The following is a 20,884-nucleotide window of genomic DNA, read 5'->3' on the forward strand; positions in this document are numbered from 1 at the left end:
CCTCCGCCTGCGCCCCCTTGGCAGCTCAGTGGCCATCATCCTCCAGAGGCCATTAGACAGTCAGGTCTGGGCCTGCAGCGACAAAACTTGTTGGGCCTCACAGGATGGGGGTGGAGCGGGTCCTAGTCTCCCCGTCCCAATGAGACCCCAAGTCATCACCCAAGAACGGCCTCTCTGGCTCCTGATCAAGCTGCTCAACGGCCATGATCCCAGAGACCCAGGAGCAAATCTCAAAACCCGGTGGCTTTTGGCAGAAATCCCTCCAGATTTAAGTGTTAAAATTTTGAAATTGCAAAATCACATGACCCTACTACAGCCACGCAACATCATATGTTATTCATAACCAGCAATAGAACACAAATTGTCTACTGCTGCCTTTTCAACAGATCTGAGTGTTGGGGTAAAATCTCAAATAATAATGGTGTGTCTGGTGTTGAAATATTGAATGTGATCAAAGTAGAGAGAGAGTAATGTGGAAATCATCTGCCCCACAGGTAGGGGGAGGGTATGGGAGGGGGGTATACTGGGGTTTTTTGTGATGGAGAATGGGCACTGGTGAAGGTACAAGTGTGTTTCATTGTATGACAGAGACTTAGACCTGAAAGCTTTGTAACTGCTCTCATGGTGATTCAATAAATAAAATTATAAAAAATGAAAAAAAGTAAGATGGAGTTCTAATCAGTGGCTAAATAAATAGCAGTACTCCTACATAAAAAAGAAAGAAAGAAAGAAAGAAAGAAAGAAAGAAAGAAAGGAAGAAAGAAAGAAAGTAATCATGTTGGCTTGCTACTCAAGCCAAGGTTCTCCTGTGAACACATTTCCTGTTTGCTCATCTCTGTGTGCTCTCTCTAGAACTTCTCTTTTTCTCCTCTCACATCTTTCTAAAATAAGTTCAATAAAAACCATCTACATCACCAAAATATATACCTATATGTATATGTGCGTGTGTGTATACAATTAACTCTACCAGTTATGGAATGGAAAACAAAAAGACTTTTAACGTAAGAGCTTGGTAAACCAAAATTTTTTAAAGAAGTAAACTATTATAACTAAGAGAGGTTGTTTTGGGACATGAGGGCGAAATAGCTTCTATGTGGTGTTGATCTTAAAATTGTATACTACGGAGGATTTTATGGTGCAATTATTTTTTAATATTCATATTTGGAGAGAATATACTCACAGTTTCTCAACCCATGGGTATGCCTTCCATGTATTTCCATCAATGGAAGAAATAGAGTTTCCTTGGAAATCTCTGTGAAGAAACACAGTTCACAGATTTGAACAGGTAGGAAAAGAATGAACAGAATAAGTAAAAGAATCATGGAAACACAGAATACTCCAGCTTATCTCCATAGCTATGAGTTTCCCATTATGCCCAACTAAAGACATGATGTGGGGTGACTGGTCAAACAATGAAATATCTCACAATCTGAACTTCCTAATTCCTGGAGTAGATAAATACTGCCAGCTAATTAGCCTGTAAGCCATTTTTCTAAACTCACACCTATTGTAACTCCTACTGCAAATCAATGGAGAAAATTATAATTTCATAATTATCATATAAAGAAAAATGAACAAAATTATCAGCAAATAAATATTTTAAAGCATTGCCAGGGAACACCAAAGGTTTAAGTCAATGCTCTCTGTTGAAATTTCAAGATAGTAGAAATTTCTAGATAGAGACTACGGAAATTAGAAAGTGAGGGGGGACTAGTGAGGAGAGATATATTCAACGTGCCTCAGGAAAAGAACAAATCACAAAGAACTACCTTCATTGGGGGTGGCGAGGAATGCACAGGAAAGAGAGTAGAAGGAAACCCAAGATGGTAACAGAAGTTACCACGCGGCAGTCAAATAGCTGGTAGAGTGGGAAAGTGGGATTTTTGCACCTTATCCTGTTTACTTTACTGACCTATTGTAACAAAGAGAATATGTTCATGAATTTACACATGTATAGACGCATGAAGTTGGTGGAGGGGGGGATGGTGCTCAGGACTTGCCCCTGGCTCCACGCTCAGGGTCAATAATTTTTCATTGAACTGCTGGCAGTGATGGAGGGGGACCCTATGAGGTGTCCGGGATTGAACCTGGGTTGGCCACATGCAAGGCAAGAGCCCTACCCACTGTCCTAGGACTCTGGCTCCCTGAGTTCAGTTTTAAACACTAACTCTGTGGATCACTTTGAATCTAGTTTTGTCAACTTCCCTCAGCAACATGTGTATATAAGCTGCAAATGTGTACATAATCCAAATATAAACCTAATCAGTTTACATACACAGTTTTCAGGGTGAAAATGTTGAAACAGAAACCTATCCCACCAACCTAGTGAACATTTCCACTCAAGACTTCTGGATGCTTTATGATGTCTAAGCCACAAGTTGAGGGATATGTTTAAGGAGGCACAGATTCGTAACTGTTTCATATTACAAGCATATTACATATCTCCAAACACAAAAATCATACCAAACATGCACAGCTTTTTATATGCCCAGCACATAAATAATTTTTGATCCAAAAAAATCAACCTCTAATTCCCAGCTAAAGTTGCTCTGTGTCAGCTCTCTGCAGCTTTCCCCAACTGACAAGATTCTGTACATTTCTGTGCCTCTGTTGGTGCTTGGTGACACGCTGCCTTTCCTTTTTGTGTATTCCCTTTCTCCCCAATACCATCATGTTTAAGAGCCGATGACATATTGTTGTGGCTAGGTTGAGGGAAATGGGTGCTTTATATGGAAAGTCGATGTAAACAACTGTAATTCTGAAATGAGAGATTAATGAATACAGACAGCATTCATGTGTATGCTAGTTGCCTGATGTAAGTATATAGTTTCACGGGGAGGCCACACCCGGCAATACTCAGGTGTGACTCCAGGCTCTGCACTCAGGAATCACTGATAGTGGTGCTCAGGGGACCATATGGGATGCCGGGGATCAGAACTAGGTGGAACACGTGCAAGGCAAATGCCCTACCTACTGTACTATCACTCTGGCCCAAAGTATTTACATAGATTTCATAGTATTACTTTTGTTGCAATTGGAGCTGGTTAGATCTCACAGTCAACCCTTCTCCACCACCTTGGCCTCATCTCTATAGGGATTCATGTTAAACTTGTTTCAAGGTACTAACTTCATAAGTATCAAAATCAACAAGTATCACAACAATATTAGGAGGTGATAACTTACCATTACCCCCACCTCAAGAAAAGGGAACTGAGTCACAGAGCTAAATAACTTGTCCAAGGTAACAAAGCTAACAAATGCAAACTCGGGCAATCTGGCTCCAGAATTCATGTCCATAAGCACAAGATTGTGGCACCAGCAATAAAAGATAAGGAGGACAAACTATTTTTTTTTAAAAAAAGGCTGTAGCACAAAGAAAACAAAGGTTAAGGAATTAAATGAGTGGATGATGGGATGAAGGACAGGCTGATGGTGAGATAAAAATAGAGAAGGAAAAAGGGTACGGACGTTTATAACCAAAAGACTAGAGAAGCAGCAGCAACAGATAAGGAGAATGAGGATATCTTTTGACTAACAAAAGATAAAAAATGGAAATCATTTAACGTGGGCAGGGGGATGAGGCAGACACAGGGAGACATTGAAGAAAAGGCTTGCTATGTCAATAGGCAGAATGCAGAGAACAGAGGAAAGGGGATTCTTACAGGACGGTGAAGGTGTTGGTGTTGGGCCCTGGCACAGGCACTCTATGGAGCCTCTTCTCTGGACTGAGACCGGAGCAGGAGAGGGTCTTATCTGTGCAGGTACAGAGCTCACATATGTTAAAGGTCATGGAGACATTCTGTTCCAGTTGCTCAGGGAAATCTACGTGTGCCTTTTCTGAAGCATGTCGTACAGCAGGAAGGGCAGAAGAGTGTGTCAGAGAAGAATGATATGTTGTCGATGTTTCTGGTTGTGGAGTTGCTTCATTTGGAGTCTGAGCTGAGACCTCCTGCTGCTCGGGAGAAGGCTGACGCTCATTACTGACCTCTGCAAACATGTCAATTGTCATGTCTGCAAGTGTTTCCCTCGCACTTGGAACATTGAAGGGTTGAGCTTCATTCTTACTTGGTGATGACACATATTCAGGATGGTCTGATGGTTTACCTACAAGCTCTCGAGGCCATGGCTCTCGAGGCCACGTTGACACCTCATGGACCAAAGATGATATGGGCTCAACTTTCTTCAAACTCTGACCTGACTCTAAAGGCTGAGCTTCCACCTCCTGAGGCACTGAAGATCCTCTCTCCTCGGAAGCCAATGTAGGCTGAACTAGGGTTTCTGGCAGGACTGAAGCAGTATCACCCTTTTCAGGGGTACTTGACAGCAAATCTGAGTCTGAAACTACCAGAGGTTTTGATTCCTCGGGAGATCCTAGAAGTGCAGCTGGGCTCTGTTGTGTGCTTGCTGAAAGTTCAGCTTCCAGGGCCTTAAAGGGAAGCTGTTCTAGCTCTTCAAAGGTTTCTGGATGCTGAGGCTGGGGTGAAAAGGATCCAGTCTCGTGACGAATCTGTGGATGTTTCTCTGAATCTCCCACCAAAGGTTGACTCCCCTCAGGATAAAAGGTATCCATACTGGAATCGAAGTAATCCTCCTGCATTGGTTGTGGTCGACGACGAGGTCTCCTAGATTTCCTGCGAGTTGGAACAATTTCAGCAACATGGTGCCCGCCAATTTGATCCAAAAGGAAGGCGGGGAGTTTTGAAATCCGGGGCTGAAGGGTAGGGGGTGATTCAGCGGCAGGATCAGGGGAAGATGAAAGCCAGGGATTGGGGAGCCCTGGGGGGCTGGGGGCCAGGGGGACTGGGGGTAGGACTCTCCCCCGGAGAGGAGCGCCCTGCAGATGGGTGGAGAGGTAAAGAATTATAAATATGTTTAATCCCACATTCATGGCTAAGGAAGTGTAGTCTTCCTGAGCCTGAGGATTAAGGCAGCTGGGCACTGCCCCTGCATGCCCTTATCAACCACGCCCTTGACAACCACAGGCCCTTGACAACCGGGGGCCCCACCCCCTCAGCACCTTTATGAGCCTTTAAGCAACCTTTATTGGATCTAAAGCCAGCAAGACCCAGGCTTTCCTTCTTCCCCCAAGGCACCAAACACATCCAATCAGGTCCTCTACCCCACCCCCCTTGCCTCCCCTCCCACTCTTGCCACCCAACAGGACTGGGACTGGGCGGAGCCCCGAGGGTAGGGGAGGAACAGCTTGTCCCCAGACAGGGAACACTGGTGAATTCAACAGCACTAATCCAGCTGTGGTGGTCTTGGTGCTTCCTCCTCACTACTGAAATCCAAGAGACATTCTTCCTCCCCTTGGCCATCCTGCTTCCAAGAAAGGCAGTTGACCTGCAAAAGGAGCACTACTTCGGGTGGGTGGGGGTTCACAAATGTTGTCATTTCCTTTAAGCTCTTAGTCTCTCTGATTATTTATCACTCTCCTAGAGAGGGGATAGCACGGAATCAGGGACACAACATTTTCTGAAGCAGGGCTCTGGGGCCAGAAACAGTTGATTCTGGAAGACCGTTCTTAAACTGAATGAACAGCCATATGCGCTCCTTTACACCGGCCTGGGGAAATCCCCCTTTCTTGCATGGAACTCAACATAAATTCACGGAGAAAAAGGAGCAAGCTCCTTTCTAGAGGGCTGCCCTTCTAGCACTCGGAGGGAACACTTAAGATGTTCACGTCAGAAAGTGACAAGGCTCTCTTGCAATACTGTAACTAGTACCCATTTTACTTTCTTCACAGTCCTTCTTCTCATCCATATCAGTTCTTATTATCTCACACTTCCAGAATATAAATTCCATGAGAAGGGGCTTCTTCCCACTCTCTAGTTGAGTAGAGAGCCCCGAATGGAGTTGGTTCCAAGAGTAGCCTCATTTAGGGATGGATGTTCGTTTTCTGAATTCTTTGGCATTAGTACGAAATGTCTTCTCACCTTTCTTAGTAAGGTGGACATTGTTGTCTCTTTGGGGGCCACACCTGGAGGTGTTTGACGCTGTACCTGACAGTGCTCAGGAGGCCATGCAGTGGCAGGTATCAAACCCAGGTCTCCCTCATCACAGTCCATGCTCCAGCCTGATGAACTATGTCTCAGGCTCCTAAGCTAAGTCTTTTAAGACCCAATTGTAGGTGTTGGAAGTTTTCTTGGTGGGTTTGATTTAAACTATTTAAAAAATTTCTTTGCAGGACTAGATCAATAGTTCAAAAGATTGAGCGCATGCTTTGCACAAGAAAGGTTTGAATTTGATCCCTACCATCACCTGGTCCCTCGAGCACTTCCACAAGTGATTATAACAACGAGCCAGGCTGGGTAATTCCTGAGCGCCACCAAGTGTGAATCCCGCTACCTTACCCACAAATAAAATTTATTTTACAAAGGAAAAAAACAGATTTTCAACAAGAGGAACAGAATCACCTTTTCTCTTTTTATCTTCCCCTAACTCCCTAACTTTGGAAATAAATTTTCTGACTTTGAGCCATGTTAATTACATATATCCAACTCCAAATTTGTTCCCAATGATATTAAACACATTTTGCCACCCCCCAGCATCCCTAGAATACACACATAGTGTATTCATATGTTCTCCTGGAAATTAACAAGTTAATTCCTAATTTGGAATACTATGCAATTGTTGAACAGAAAGGTTCTTTCATAAAATATTTCATCACTGATCACTGATCACTGTCCTCCTGTTGTTCATCGATTTGCTCGAGCGGGCCCAGTAACGTCTCCATTGGAGACTTTTGTTGTTACTGTGTTTGGCATATTGAATACGTCATGGGTAGCTTGCCAGGCTCTGCCGTGCGGGCGAGATACTCTCGGTAGCTTGCCGGGCTCTCCGAGAGGGGCGGAGGAATCGAACTCGGGTTGCCATGTTGGCTGCATGCAAGGCAAACGCCTTACCGCTGTGCTATCGCTCCAGCCCAGGAACAGAATTTTAGGGACTAACAGGATAAGATCATTTGTTTGGATGGAAAAACTCAAAGCGAAAGGTCAGAAATGCCACTCAAATTGGGTTTTTGATGCTTATTATTTACTATAGGGGGAAGGTTCTGGTTATATACATCAGTGCTCAGGAATCACTGTTGGGAGCGCTAGGGGGTATATGTGTGGTGCCAGGAATCAAACCAGGATCGGTTGTATGCAAGGCAAGCACCTTAGCAGCACCTTCCGCCCTGTACTCTCTTTCTCCAACCTTGTTTTTGATGCTGAGTCAGATCCTTCCCAGGTGCTGAACCAGCAATGCCATTCCCCCAGTCCCAGGCTTAGGAAACCAGCTTATATCAAATTTTATACTTCCAAAGTAAGGGAACTACATCCATGGAGGTGGAAGGGCTCCTCCAGACAAACTACTAGAACTGAGGTTAGCACCTACAAAGTTTCATACCAATACATCTTCAGATCAAACCAACGAACTCAAATCTAAGCCATGGATTTTAGTGGCAGACCTAATGGTAAGCAGAAGTAAATAATGTGTGAACAAAACAACACAATTTCTGTTTAAACCACATTCCAATCAGAACTGTGGATCCACATATCAGCCTTCAAGTTGATTCATTCATTTAACTCGTTAGCACCATTCTGTAGTCGAGCAGGGATGTAGCTTGAAGAAAGCAAACAATTCATACTGCATTGCATCAAAATCCAGAAATGCAGAACAATGGAGAGAAAAGCTTACTTCTGAATGCTTCCCAAACACTATCTTCCTGCTACTTACCTTTTAACCTGTAAAATTCAGATAAGAGGTATTTAAGTGCAAAATATTGTCACTGAGATCCAAAACAGGAAAAGTTTATAATGTGGCCCATTTTTATAAACCTCATTTTAAAATTTTACATCTGATTTATAAAAGGGCCTGTCTTGGATTTATCACCCATAATAATTTGAAAACAGAGTTTATATTTCTTCTTCAGATATAGCAAGACATTGACTTTAAGGATCTTTTTTGAAGAAGGTCCAATTTATCAACTCAGAAATTACACAAAACATACTCAAATGAGCTTTTCTTTTTTAACAAGAAAAGGCACACTCCATTTCATTACAAGGATCATGGTAGGAAAAAACAAAATCAATGGGAACAGGAAACAAACCCAAGTTTTTATGGTTTGTGGAACTTAAAAGTATTATTCATGTTTTCATTCTGCTCCGCAAATCTTAAAAATAATCAATTTATCTCTTGGTTCTTAAGAACAAGGTAACCATCAAAAAAAGAGAAAAATCAGCAAACACTACATGCAAACACCAGCAGGATGATGAGAAACCAATATATTCATGCCTTATAGAGAGCAAGATGAAAACAGGAGGCTTTGGAAATGGCAGAATAAATTTTACCGAGACCTGTTCAAGGAACACCAAAAAAACCAAACCTAACCAATCGGCTTAACAGAAAGATATTTCATATTTCATATAAATATTTCATACAAGATATATATGAGATGCTGAGCTCTAGATATGACATCATACTTGAAAAAAAATGTAACTTTTCAAATGCTGTAACATAATCGTACTTAAGGTCCCAAATCCCTAGATCCTGTTTAAGAGGAGTTCAAAAAGGTATTTCTCTGACAGAACTCAGAGGGCACTCAGAACTCTCCAAATTTCAAAGAAGGCTTTAGAACCAATGGCTAGGACTTCAGGGAAACTTCAGAAATTCTCTGAACTAAAGCTTGAGAGTTTCATATTTTTCTGGGGATGGTAGAATTGCCTACACATGCTAAACACTTCTAAAATCTGCTCATTATTTTGAATTGCTACCATTGTGTATATGTCATCCTTGAGTTTTTCTTTCATGTACTTGAACTAAATCATGAAGCTCTTCGGTTCTGGCATCAGTGAGCTCCTCAAAAGGCCGATATTCCACGGCTACGTTACCACTTTCTGAAATAAAGTTAACAAGGATCAATTCAAACTTATTGGCTAAAATGTTCTCTCTATGAAGGTAGTACACAGTGATAGTGGGTGTGTATTTCCTTTATACATCCAATAATTTTATTTCTAACGCATAAAATAAGAGCATTTTCCTTGTCAATGCAGACATTAAGTTTGGTTCCTTTTGCCTCTCTGTTTTGAGGCCATTCTCAAAGGTGCTCAGGGATTATACCCACTTAGTACTTGGAGTCATTCCTGGCAATGCAGTGCTGAGCTGGAACTGAAACCTGCTTCCTGCATGCCAAGAATGTGCTCAGCCTGTTGAGCTATCTCTCCAACCCACTGCTTCTTTCATTTCTTTTTATTTGGGGTTTGCAGATCCTACCCTCTGGTACTCAGGGACTGTTCCTGGCTCTGTGCTCCCTGATGGTACTAGAGGGGACCATATGCCATGCCAGGGATATGCAAGGCTCTGGTACCATCTTCAAAACCCCCACTGGTTCTCAAAAGTTATTATAGTTGATAGAAATTTTACCAGTTGACCACAGAAGTCACTTTTGCTAGAAAATTGCCCAGACTGCAAGGCTGAAGTCAACCCAGGAGCTACTCGTGTAATAAATAAGGTCTCTGACAACTGAAAATTCCTTTCTCTAAGACTGCAGGGCTATAAAGCAAGGAAAGCAATTCTGTTTGTGGACTCTCTACGGATTATTCACTTTCCTTTGGGCACAGCCGGAAATATCCATAGCACTAGAAAATTCCATAAGAGGAGAACATTTAAAAATCTTAAATAGTATGACCACTATTTGTTTTTGTTGGGGGCCACACCCAGCAGTGTTAAGTCTTCTCCTGACCGAAGTACTTGGGGGCTGCTCCTGGACGCTCATGTTGTGCCAGGAATCCAACCCTGGCCTTCCACATGCATAGCATGTGCACCAGGCTCTCAGCTTTCTTCCTGGCCCCAGCAGAATCATTGTGAAGGTGCACAACACATACTTGGTTGCTACATAGAATCACAACCACTCAATATGTCAGTGCTGAAAACCAACCCTGAACTCATTCCAGGTAAGTTTCCTCTTCAGTAGAAAACAGTAGCAATAATTAGAATATTTCGTCCTTTACTGAATTCTAGGTAAGTCTTTACAAATATTTATTTTTATTACTCAGTATGTTTCTTCTTCTTTTTCAATGAATCACTGTGAGGTACAGTTACAGAGTTACAAACTTTTGTGCTTACATTTCAGTCATACAATTATTGAGTTCCCATCCCTCCACCAGTGCCCATTCTCCACCACCAATGTTCCCAGTATCCCTCCCACGACTCCCCCATCCCCCCCAACGCCTCATGGCAGGCCTATTCCCTTTAAATCTCCCTATTCCCTTTCAATCTCTCTCTTCCTTTGGATGTTGTGGCTTGCAATATAGGCATTAAGTGGCCATCATGTTCAGTCTGTTGTCTACCTGCAGCACACATCTCTCATCCCGAATGGGCCCTCCTAGCATCCTTTACTTGGTGGTCCCTTCTCTATCTGAGCTGCCTTTTCCCCCAGCATGCGAGGCCTGCTTTCGAGCTGTGGAGCAATCCTCCTGGTCCCGATCTGTACTATCCTTGGGTGTTAGTCTCCAATTCTGTTACTTTATATTCCACAAATGAGTGCAGTTCTAGGTAAGTGTTATTTACTTTTACAATATAAGGTAAGCAAAACTAAAAGTATATTTTTTCAGAAAATTGCAGCTTAGTGAGGCAGGGAGGGCGTTTGCCTTGCACATGGCTGACCTGGGTTCGATTCCCAGCATCCCATATGGTCCCCTGAGCACCGCCAGGGATAATTCCTGAGTGCAGAGCCAGGACTAACCCCTGAGCATCACTGTGTGTGGCCCAAGAAAGCAAAGAAAAAAGAAAAGAAAAGAAAATTGCGGCTTAGAAATACCTTCACATATATGTTTAGAGACCTACAGCTGCATTTTAAAAAGTAGAGGGGCCAGAGTTCTATTACTATGGGTAGAACATTTGCCCTGCATGCATACAACGCAGGTTCAGTCCCTGGCACCCCATGTGGTTTCCCGAGTCCTGCTAGAAGTGGTACCTGAGCACATAGCTAGGAGTAAGCCCTAAGCGTCAGCAGGTGTGGCCCAAAAACCAAGAAAAGAAAAGAAAAAAATGGACAGAACTAGTACTTAAACAGAGGATTCTGAAGTTTAAAACCACTATTCTCTTCTGCTTTATTGACAAACAATTGAGAAAGAAGAATTGGATCAAATATTCTCTCTACAGTCTAAACTATTCTACGTTTATACATTGGGGGTAATATTTGCTGTAATTATTTTTCACAGATTTCACAAAGAACAAATTTGTGACTACTCTGTAAAGCACCTAGAAAATAGAGGAATAGGAAGTACTTATATTTCCATTATTTTCAATATAATTGACTTCTCAAAATCAATTTATTTGCTCTTCAAGTAAGAAAACTGCAGGACTTCAAGACAACCTACAAAAGTCTTACCTAAACCACAATGAGCAGTTTCTGAAATGCATCTGACACAGTCTTTTGAATAGCAAACTTCTGAGTGGTCTTCCTTTTCGTAAGGAATGATAATGATCCTAAATCCAACCAAAACAAATGGATTTACTATGCCAACCTCTAGAATTGATTTTTATGACCTCTGAAAGGGGAACTGGGGCTGGAGCTCTAGTACAGCAGGTAGGGCGTTTGCCTTGCATGCAGCTGACCTGGGTTCGAACCCCCGCATCTCATGTGGACCTCCCAGCACTGCCAGAAGTAATTTCTGAGTGTAGAACAAGGAGTAACCCCTGAACATCGCTGGGAGTAACCGAGAAGATAAAAAGGTTATAAAAATAAAAACAAAAATAAAAAAATAAAAAAGAGAACTACATCACGATCTTAATGAGTAAGGGAAGGTACCACGCAAGGCTATGTCTCAAAGGTTCTCTGGTAGGTATATTCTGTCAGGGCTATTACCATACATTTTTGCTGTCTGATCTATTCTGGACATTCGTAAACAGGTAAACTCGAAGGGAATTAGTCAAGACCATGGCACAAATCTCAGACTGATTATGTATTTCAAATGGGCAAATTGAAGCTAGACACCTATAGACTCCTCTACTATACACTAGGAACTTGACATACCTCACACCACTAATAATCCAAGAGTATCACTAAACATTTGATGGGATTTAAAGTAGAAGGCTACCAGTCATACAGGGACATATATTTTTACAGATGTGTGTATATATAGGAGTGTATATATACACACACAAACACACACACAAACAAACAAGGCTCAACCTTTAACAACATGTCAGTAACCTCTTATTGAAGGGCTTAATGGTCCCTGGGGGAAATAGAACAATCTTCACATACTTTCCTCTAAGGAAACTTTTTTGGAGTATTTTCAGTAGTTGATTCAGAACACAATACAAAATAAATTCTTTCGGTTCTGCTTTGGGGCAGGGGTTCAGGTTCGAGATGGAAACATACAAAATATGGTGGTAGGAAGGTGTACTGGTGGTGGGATTGGCGTTTGAATATTAAATGTAATCAAATATTTTGATTTTAGCACAGAGGTAGGGCGTTCGCCTTACAAGCGGCCAACATGGCCGACCCGAGTTCGATTCCTCCGCCCCTCTCGGAGAGCCCGGCAAGCTACCGAGAGTATTCGATATGCCAGACACAGTAACAACAAAGTCTCCAATGGAGACGTTACTGGGCCCGCTCGAGCAAATCAACGATCAATGGGAGGGCCTTTACCTTTTACCTTATAATAATAAGTTACTTTATAATAATCACTGTATCACTGTCATCCCGTTGTTTATCAATTTACTCGAGTGGGGGCCAGTAACGTCTCTATTCCTTCCAGTGATGAGATTTTAGCAGCTTCTTCCAATGATTGGAGCACTTTCAGGATAAGGGGAATGAGACTTGTTGGTATTACTGTTTTCGGTATATCGAATATGTCACAGGGAGTCCCCAACCTCTGCCCGTGTGGGTAGGATACTCTCAGTAGCTGGATGGGCTCTCCAAGAGGCAAATATTTATATATTTCTCTCTATGACTTGTTGCCTACTGTCTGAACTCCATCAAATATGGTGTGGCAATTATGGAAAATGGGTAGGAAGTGTCTTCTAATGTGAAAGCGCCCTGGCCTGGAGCGTGGCGGCAGTTGGGTAGTGGGACAGGAAGGACTCTCACCTGCCCCTCTCTGGAGTGCCTCGAGGAAAACAGCCTGGCATGGAGTCGATTACTTTGCAAAAATTATAGTGTTCTGGGCTTGAGCAATAGCACAGCGGATAGGGCATTTGCCTTGCAGGCGGCTGACCCAGGTTCGATTCCCAGCATCCCTTATGATCCCCTGAGCACCGCCAGGAGTAATTCCTGAGTGCAGAACCAGCAGTAACCCCTGTGCTTCACTGGGTGTGACCCAAAGAGCAAAAAAAAAAAATATTATAGTGTTCAAAGCAGACCCGAGTCACCTGGATACCGCAGCTAGGAATAACGGAATTGGATAACTGGTAATTCTAGAGCTAATATATCCCGATGGGCGCTGAGCCCATTCCCAGGGGATGAGTGCACTTCTCAGATTAAAAACCAATCTGGTCAGCCTCCCCTTGGTTCCGGCCATGGGGAAGTGCAGGCGGCTTTGGTGATGGTGACTAGATAACCTCGGGCAGATGGCACGCCCCTACCCCCCACGGGGTGTGACAACCCATTCAAACATCTGCCCTATCACCTATCAACTTCAGGAGCTTGAGGAAGATTTGGTAGTGGAAAGGATGAGCTGGTCTCTCCCTAAGATTCACCTACCAGAGTCTGTTCCAGTTCTTTCACTAATAGTGCTGCCTTTAATTTAATACCCTAAGCCTAAATGCCACAGATTCTGGGGGGAAAAACATTTTTATTTGGGTATTTCATTGTCAAAATGAAGATTTCGCTGGGATAACAGACAATTACACATGATCTGTATTTGAAAAATTACTTTGGAACAAAGAAGAATGTTACCCCCAAATAGGAGAAACACTATTCCCATCCCTATACCCCTAAGGTTCTTGGTAAGCAGACAGCTCTAAAATTGTGAAGGGTCCCCAGGTCCTTCCCCCCACCAAAAAGAAAAGGTTCTGTTGGTTACTACCTAAGATTTAAACAAGTATTATTAAAAGCATCGGCCCATGGCTTTAGCAGCTTACTTAGCAAGGAGAGGGCAGTTTGTGATGTATCTGAAAATATGATGAGAGAGAGAGAAAGAGAGAGAGAGAGAGACAGAGAGAGAGAGGGAGAGAGAGAATGAATTCTTACCCACACCCCCATTCCAGTCCCCACAGAGACCTTCCAGTTTATCCAAAGTCTCCTCGGCTCTGCCAACTCCAGGGCTCTTGCCAAAGGACGACAAAACCACCTCTAAAGCACAGAAGATCTTCACGCTTTGCTTCTGAAGTGGTACCACAATATCTTCATTTTCCCTTTCTTCAAGTTCAGAAAGATCCTGAAGCTGTTAAGAGTTCAGATTGAAGGTCCTTCTGAACATCTCAATGTAGATTTTAAAATGTTTAATTAGATGCCACTCAATGCCTCTTTCGCAAACCACAGCACCCAAAAGGAGAGAGTGAACTAAGGGAAATGCCCTGCCACAGAGGCAGGGTGGGATGGGGAGGATGGGGGGGGGGGGGGAGGGATAGGTATTCGATCATTGTATAACTGAAACCCAAGCACAAAAATTTGTAAATGTACAACTGTACCTCATGGTATTTCACTATAAAATTCTAAAAAACAAAAACATATTTCTGGAAAAAAAAGTTTAATTAGAAATAAAAACGAAACTCCAGCAATCCTTGCCAACCGTTGAAGTAACCTGTGACTTCAACATTAAACAAAACTTCCCAGCCATGAACATACAGAGCACACAAGACTTGTAGAATATGGACACCACCGTCAACTCACTGAGACCTTATTGATTCTGGGGTGTGACCGGTGATCAAACACTTTCACTTAGACGACTCTCATCTATCAGGTCTGTAGGTTCTCTGAGCCCGCTGGGGTAACACCCCACACAGCTGGGAGTCGTGCAATACTCAGGACAAAACCCAGGGCCTTGAACACGGTGGGCACAAGTTCCGCACTTGAACTCTCTCCCCGCTTCCTACCTTGACAATCCTTTTAGACCATCCATTGAAACCAAAATATTAGTTTGCCAGTTCCTGGCACTGGGAGCTGTTTAGGGCAAGTGTAGAATGTCGAACTGCTTTATGTCTGCTGAGACGAACCTAAAGACATAAGAGAGATACCCGAGATTAGGAACGACTTCCCACAGAGATCTAATTCAGCCCACCCAAGACTTCTCAGTACAAGTTTCATAAAGTGGCCGTGAAGAGCAAATCAAACAAACTTTGCTGGTTGCTGTAGTTTCAGAGCCATACTCAGCAGTAATCAGTTACTCCTAGCTCTGTGCTCCGAGATCACTCCAGGTGGTGGTTGGGGGAATCATGTGCGGCTGGGGATAGAACCAGGTTGGCAGCAAGCAAGGTCAGCCCATTAACTCCTGGCCTATTTCTTTGGTCCTTTAAACAGTTTAGGCATTAAGTTCATAGGAAGCACTAATACTTATTATTCTCAAGCCGTGGTACTTTTCTGCATTATTTCCAAAATCTCTGATTAATCTGAGCATGTCCCTGACTTCTGGTGGCAAGTGAAACTATAAGCTGTAAGATCTGCAAGATTGTAGATAAGCAAAAGAAGTAAATTGCTTCAGTGATTCTATCTAGAAGCTCTTGCCTGTAACTATAACCTGAAAGATAGGTAAGATAGACCTGCCACCAAAGCAAGACCTCATCTACAGCACTCCTCTCTCCAAATTATTAGCCTTGCTAGAAGAGACTATAGTTTCGTTTATTTTTTGTTATACCATTTTATAAGCAACGATCACCTGCATTTCTCGAGAAATGGTCTCGTTCCTGACGTTCCATTCACTCTCAATGGGATGAACATCTCCGAATGCAACAGTTATGTGTACCTAGGTCGACAAGTCAACATGACGAATGACCTGGCACCTGACTTGCGCAGGAGAAAGAGAGTGGCTTGGAACGCCTTCAAGAATGTTGAAGAAATAGCTAAGAGGACAAAGAACCTCTGGCTCCGGGCACATCTCTTCGATTCCACTGTTCTTCCTGCATTATCATATGCCTCAGAGACCTGGGCCCTACACAAACATGATGAGAACGCTATTCGAGTCTCCCAAAGAGGAATCCAAAGAGCTATGCTTGAGTATCATGCTTCACTCAAATGAGAGAAAAGAATCCGAAGTTTCCACCTTCTTCAACGGTCAAGAATCAGGGATGCTGTCTCATTTGCCAAGGCGTCGAAAATCAGATGGGTTGGACACGTAATGAAATTTGGAGATGACTGCTGGACTAGAGCCATTACGGACTGGATTCCACGGGACATCAAAAGATCATGTGTCCGTCCACTTATGAGATGATCAGACTTCTTTATCAAGACCCTGAATGATCGATTTGAGGCTCTTCGTGTTCCTAGAATGAGCAGATGCCATTGGGCTACAACAGCACGCGATAGGGATGAATGGAGACATTGCTGGCGCCCGCTCGAGCGAATCAATGAATAACGGGATATCAAGTGACCAAGTGATCAAGATCATCTGCATAAGAGATTCTTTATAAAATACAAAATACCTGTATTCTAACTTCACTAAATACATTACTGTGGACTTCTTATATCATTAGTTCTTAAATGACAATTTTAACTTTCAGCCAATATGTACTATATGAACTTATTAATAAAAATTCAAATGCAAGGGTGGAGAGATAGTCCAATGGGCAAGGCATTTTTGCATTGCATGTGGCCAATCTGGGTATGACCCCCAGTGTCCCATGTGGTGCCCCCAAGCCTACTAGGAGTGATCCCTGAGTGCAGAGTCAGAAGAAAGCCTTGAGCATTGCAAAACATAAAAGAAAAACTATTCAAACACAAATAAAAGCAGAGCAATACTAATTATTGATTTGTCTCCTGTGCCTATCACTATTACCAATTTATAAACACCTTCAGTGCTCAAAGGATCCATATTGTATCCTTTCCTCATTCTCTGATGCAAGAAAAGTTTGTTACTCACAAAGGCTTGATAGTTTGTTGGTTGAGAGAATAAATCAAGGAATGAGAAAAGAAAACAAAATTAGTTTCCCCAACCTAAAGCTGCCTGAGGAGAGGGAGCAATGAAGACTGATCTTTGAATGTTTACACCACAGACTGGCCTGGACCTGTAGTGACTGCAGTTTTGTCAACTTAGGAAGCTTCAGAAGGGTTCTGAGACCCTGGAGAGGAGTTACCTTAATTTTGTAACAGTTTTTTTTTATTCATTTTTTTGCTGGTAACTATGAAGAAATTCTCTGATGACTTGAGTCTTTCCTTCATTTTACATTAAGATCCCCTTTACTTTTCTGTACTTATAGGAGGCCAAAGATAGACAAGAACAATGGGTGCTCTCCAAGTTATAAAAGAACCTCTCATGGAAATGGATAATTTTCAGAGATAAGGTAGTAATCCCAGCCTGTGCATGAGAAGATCAAACTAGAGTACCACCTTCACAACTACATACTGATTTACAGAATGTTGCCATTATCACTATACTGGTAATGAATCTTATGCCATAAAAATCTCAACACCATATTTATGAAACTCGCCTTCCTCCTGGGGTGCCCTCACTCATGCAAGGTCTATGCTCTGCCACTGAGTCACATCCCTGTTCCTACGAAATGGTCTTAATAGCCAATGAGAGAAAGGGGTGGGAGGAGTACCACTCATGAATTACAATGGATATAGCACTGTAGCACTGTCCTCCATTGTCCATAGATTTGCTCGAGTGGGCACCAGTAACGTTTCACAACAAATTGTGAGATTCTATTACTGTTTTTGGCATATCGAATACGTCATGGGTAGTTAGCCAGGCTTGGCAGTGGGAGCGAGATACTTTCGGTAGCTTTCGGTAGCTTGTAAAGCAAACGCTCTACCCGCTGTGCTATTGCTCCAGCCCAAAATGGATATAAGTGTATTTATTTATTTTGGGGTTTGGGGCCACACCTGGCAATGCCCAGGCTTCATCCTGGCTCTGCACTCAAGAACCCCTCCTGGTGGGTCTTAGGAGACCTTACCGGATGCCAGGGATCCAACCAGTGTTAGCAAGTGGAAGCCAAGAGCTTTCCCCCTCTTTACTATCACTGTCCTCCCGTTGTCCATCGATTTGCTGGAGCAGGTCCAGTAACGTCTCCATTTTGAGACTTGTTGTTACTGTGTTTGGCATATCGAATACATCACAGATAGCTTGCCAGGCTCTACTGTGCGGGCGAGATACTCTTGGTAGCTTGCCGGGCTCTCCGAGAGGGGCGGAGGAATTTAACTCGGGTCGGCCATGTTGGCTGCGAGCAAGGCAAATGCCCTACTGCTGTGCTATCGCTCCAGCTTTTCAATTGCTATGGCCAAAAACGTTTTCAAATCCAGCTGTAATATGACTGTGAGATGGCCAGAGTTTAGCTGCAGCTTACTGTCTGCAAAGCAAATAAGGTCCATGAGACCTTGATTTCACTCCTAGGGGTTGGAGTAGGGGCTGAAGCAGGTGTTGGGTCTGCAGAGGAGCAGAAGAGTCTGTGGTCACACGAAGGGGTGTTCTCATGTCTGATCAAGTCGCAGGCAAGGACAAAAGGACGGGGAGTGAGAATGACCACAAGAGAAGCCACTTCAGGGAGCCAATCAGAGGAGGCTTAGAATTATCATGTGAAAGGCTTGGAAACCATAATTCTCATTCATATATTCAGAGGTATGGGAGGGGGTGGGGGTCTGCACGGGAAAACAGCGGAGCGGGGGACCCCTAGGTTCTAACCCCATCCCCTCCACACCCAACCCTGCTCCACCAAAATTGAACCGAACCACAGAAGAATGGAAATGGGCCAGACAAAAGAATGGGACTAAAGATGGAATTCAGGAGCTGGAGACCGTGGAGCCCCAGGAGCACCCAAAGGGAAGAATGTTTTCAGTGGGAAATGGGAACTCAGGGTGGGCACCGGGAACAGTGGGCGGAAGACAGAGCGATGATGCTGGCCGCGAGTCCCTCCAGGCAGCAGAACTGTCAAGCGCACATTGGACCCCCTCAAAGCCTCCAGTGGAGGCTGGGAACTGGGCTCTGACCCTTCCAGCTAGTCTCTTACTGCAACCAGCCTCGGAGTTTCTGCAGAAGACAGCCTGTGGGGACTCGCAGTGTGTTGCCTGGATACTGGTAGACACTGCAAGGCAGTGGGAAGCTGGGGGGGCAGGGGGTATCTGGCAGTGCAAGGTGCCCCAGCCCAGTACTGCTTCCCATGGCCCCAATCCCAGCCAAGCGCCAACCCACCTTCACGGAGAGGACTGGAAAAGCGGCTGCAGGTTGCAGGCCCATTGGGCTGAGTGGGCGGCGCACGCGAATACAATGTGACCACGGCCTAGAACTGCGGATGGGGTGGCAGCAGCCTTGGGGAAGACCCGCATGGCATTCAGAAGGCGAAGCGGGGAAGGCTGAGGACAGAGAATGTTGCAGGGACGCCGCGGTCACCCACCGCACAGAACTAGAATTTCCTCCATCTAGAATATTTCTCTATACCCTCAAACCCAATACAGTAATACACACTTCTCTAATATTGCATACTGTTTTTCTTCTATAGTCTAAACAGAAAGTTTTTATCTATAGAACTGAGGTTGCATGAATGTTGGTGTGGGGAGGGTGGAGAATTGGGAAAGGTCCTTGAGACATCAGTCAAAGGAATTAGTCGCTGGTGTTACGTGTGGTACTGCAAAGAGGTATGCACAAAATCAATGATTTACGATACTGTAAATCCTGGTATCACAATAAAACTGACATAGTTAAAGATTTTTTAATAAGAAAGCACTGAAACAAGCTATATTTAGCATCACAATAATTTTACATACCAAAGTAATATCTGATTTCATATTAATTCTTGTAATTCCCTAGAAACGATAATATTTTTATCTAAAATATGCCTTTTCACACTTAGGACCTCACACATTTACCTCTTTGTGTTTGCATTACTGATAAGAACTTTGTAACATTTTACTAATCACCATTTACATGATACATGGTAAAAGACAAGTAATCATTTTTTTAAATATTCCACAAAACTCTGAAAATCTTAACTTTAACATGGCACTTTCAGAAATTTAAACTGCAGCTTAAAAATATCAACTGCGCTCAAACACATTTTCATTATTTTAAAAGATCCTACAGACAACAGTAAGCAAAATGAAAAAAAAAACGTGAGCTGCACACAGTAATGAAGTTGAATGACTGGAGAGATTGCTCAATGGGCTGACCACATGCTTTGCATGCAGGAGGCCCATGTTTAATGTCCATCACCATCAAGTTCCCATCATCAAAAGAAGTCCCCCCGAGCACCAAGACAGGAGTATTCCCCAAGCACCAACAGATGTGGTCCCGAAACAAACAAACAAACAAAAAATACATACCCTATTCCCTAATCAGTATTTCTACAAGACAAGCAATATTTAAGCACATTATCAAGGTAAAAAAACCAACAGACTATACTTATCCAACTCAAACCCTTATTCATTCAGAATCACAAATTAAAATGGAAAAATGACCTCTACTCCAAACCAGAAAAAAACTCTTCAAAACAACTTTGCAGTAAAGCAGTATACATATCAGCAAGGTATTCATGAAGGCTACCTTCAATGGAAACCATCGTTTCCTTTATATTCTTTACTTTTAGAAGTTTACTGCAAAGAGACAAAAGTATATGGAAGCTGGAAGTTTACAAAGGAACTTTCTTTGTTCTATTCAAGGAAAATATAAACAACCAGTAAAAATAAAAATTCACTTTCCAGAAAATGTTTCTAGTCATTGTAAATAATAATAAATCCACAATTTTTTTAAGAGACTCTTTTCTTAAAGAATGCCCAAACTGCAATACATACAACATTCAAAGTTAT

The 20,884-nt window shown here is 43.0% G+C and overlaps 1 protein-coding gene and 1 pseudogene across 3 annotated transcripts in view; both read right to left on the reverse strand.

Moving 5' to 3' along the window:
- The window catches only part of LOC130036799 (leucine-rich repeat-containing protein 37B-like), a 46,967-nt gene extending 42,248 nt beyond the window's left edge, over window positions 1-4,719 (reverse strand). For all 3 annotated transcript variants that reach the window (XM_056128692.1, XM_056128691.1, XM_056128690.1), the window contains exons 1-2: window positions 3,663-4,719; window positions 1,181-1,252 (exon numbers count right to left, since the gene is read on the reverse strand). In XM_056128692.1, coding sequence (XP_055984667.1) covers window positions 1,181-1,252; window positions 3,663-4,597 — 1,007 coding nt within the window. In that variant the 5' untranslated portion in view covers window positions 4,598-4,719. The remainder of the gene's footprint in view (window positions 1-1,180; window positions 1,253-3,662) is intronic.
- Window positions 4,720-5,241: 522 nt separating this feature from the next.
- LOC130036801 (RAD52 motif-containing protein 1-like) lies at window positions 5,242-19,319 on the reverse strand (annotated as a pseudogene).
- Window positions 19,320-20,884: the final 1,565 nt, after the last annotated feature.

The sequence above is a fragment of the Sorex fumeus genome, unplaced genomic scaffold (genome assembly GCF_029834395.1).
Source record: "Sorex fumeus unplaced genomic scaffold, SorFum_2.1 ptg000066l, whole genome shotgun sequence".
NCBI classification, from domain to species: domain Eukaryota; kingdom Metazoa; phylum Chordata; class Mammalia; order Eulipotyphla; family Soricidae; genus Sorex; species Sorex fumeus.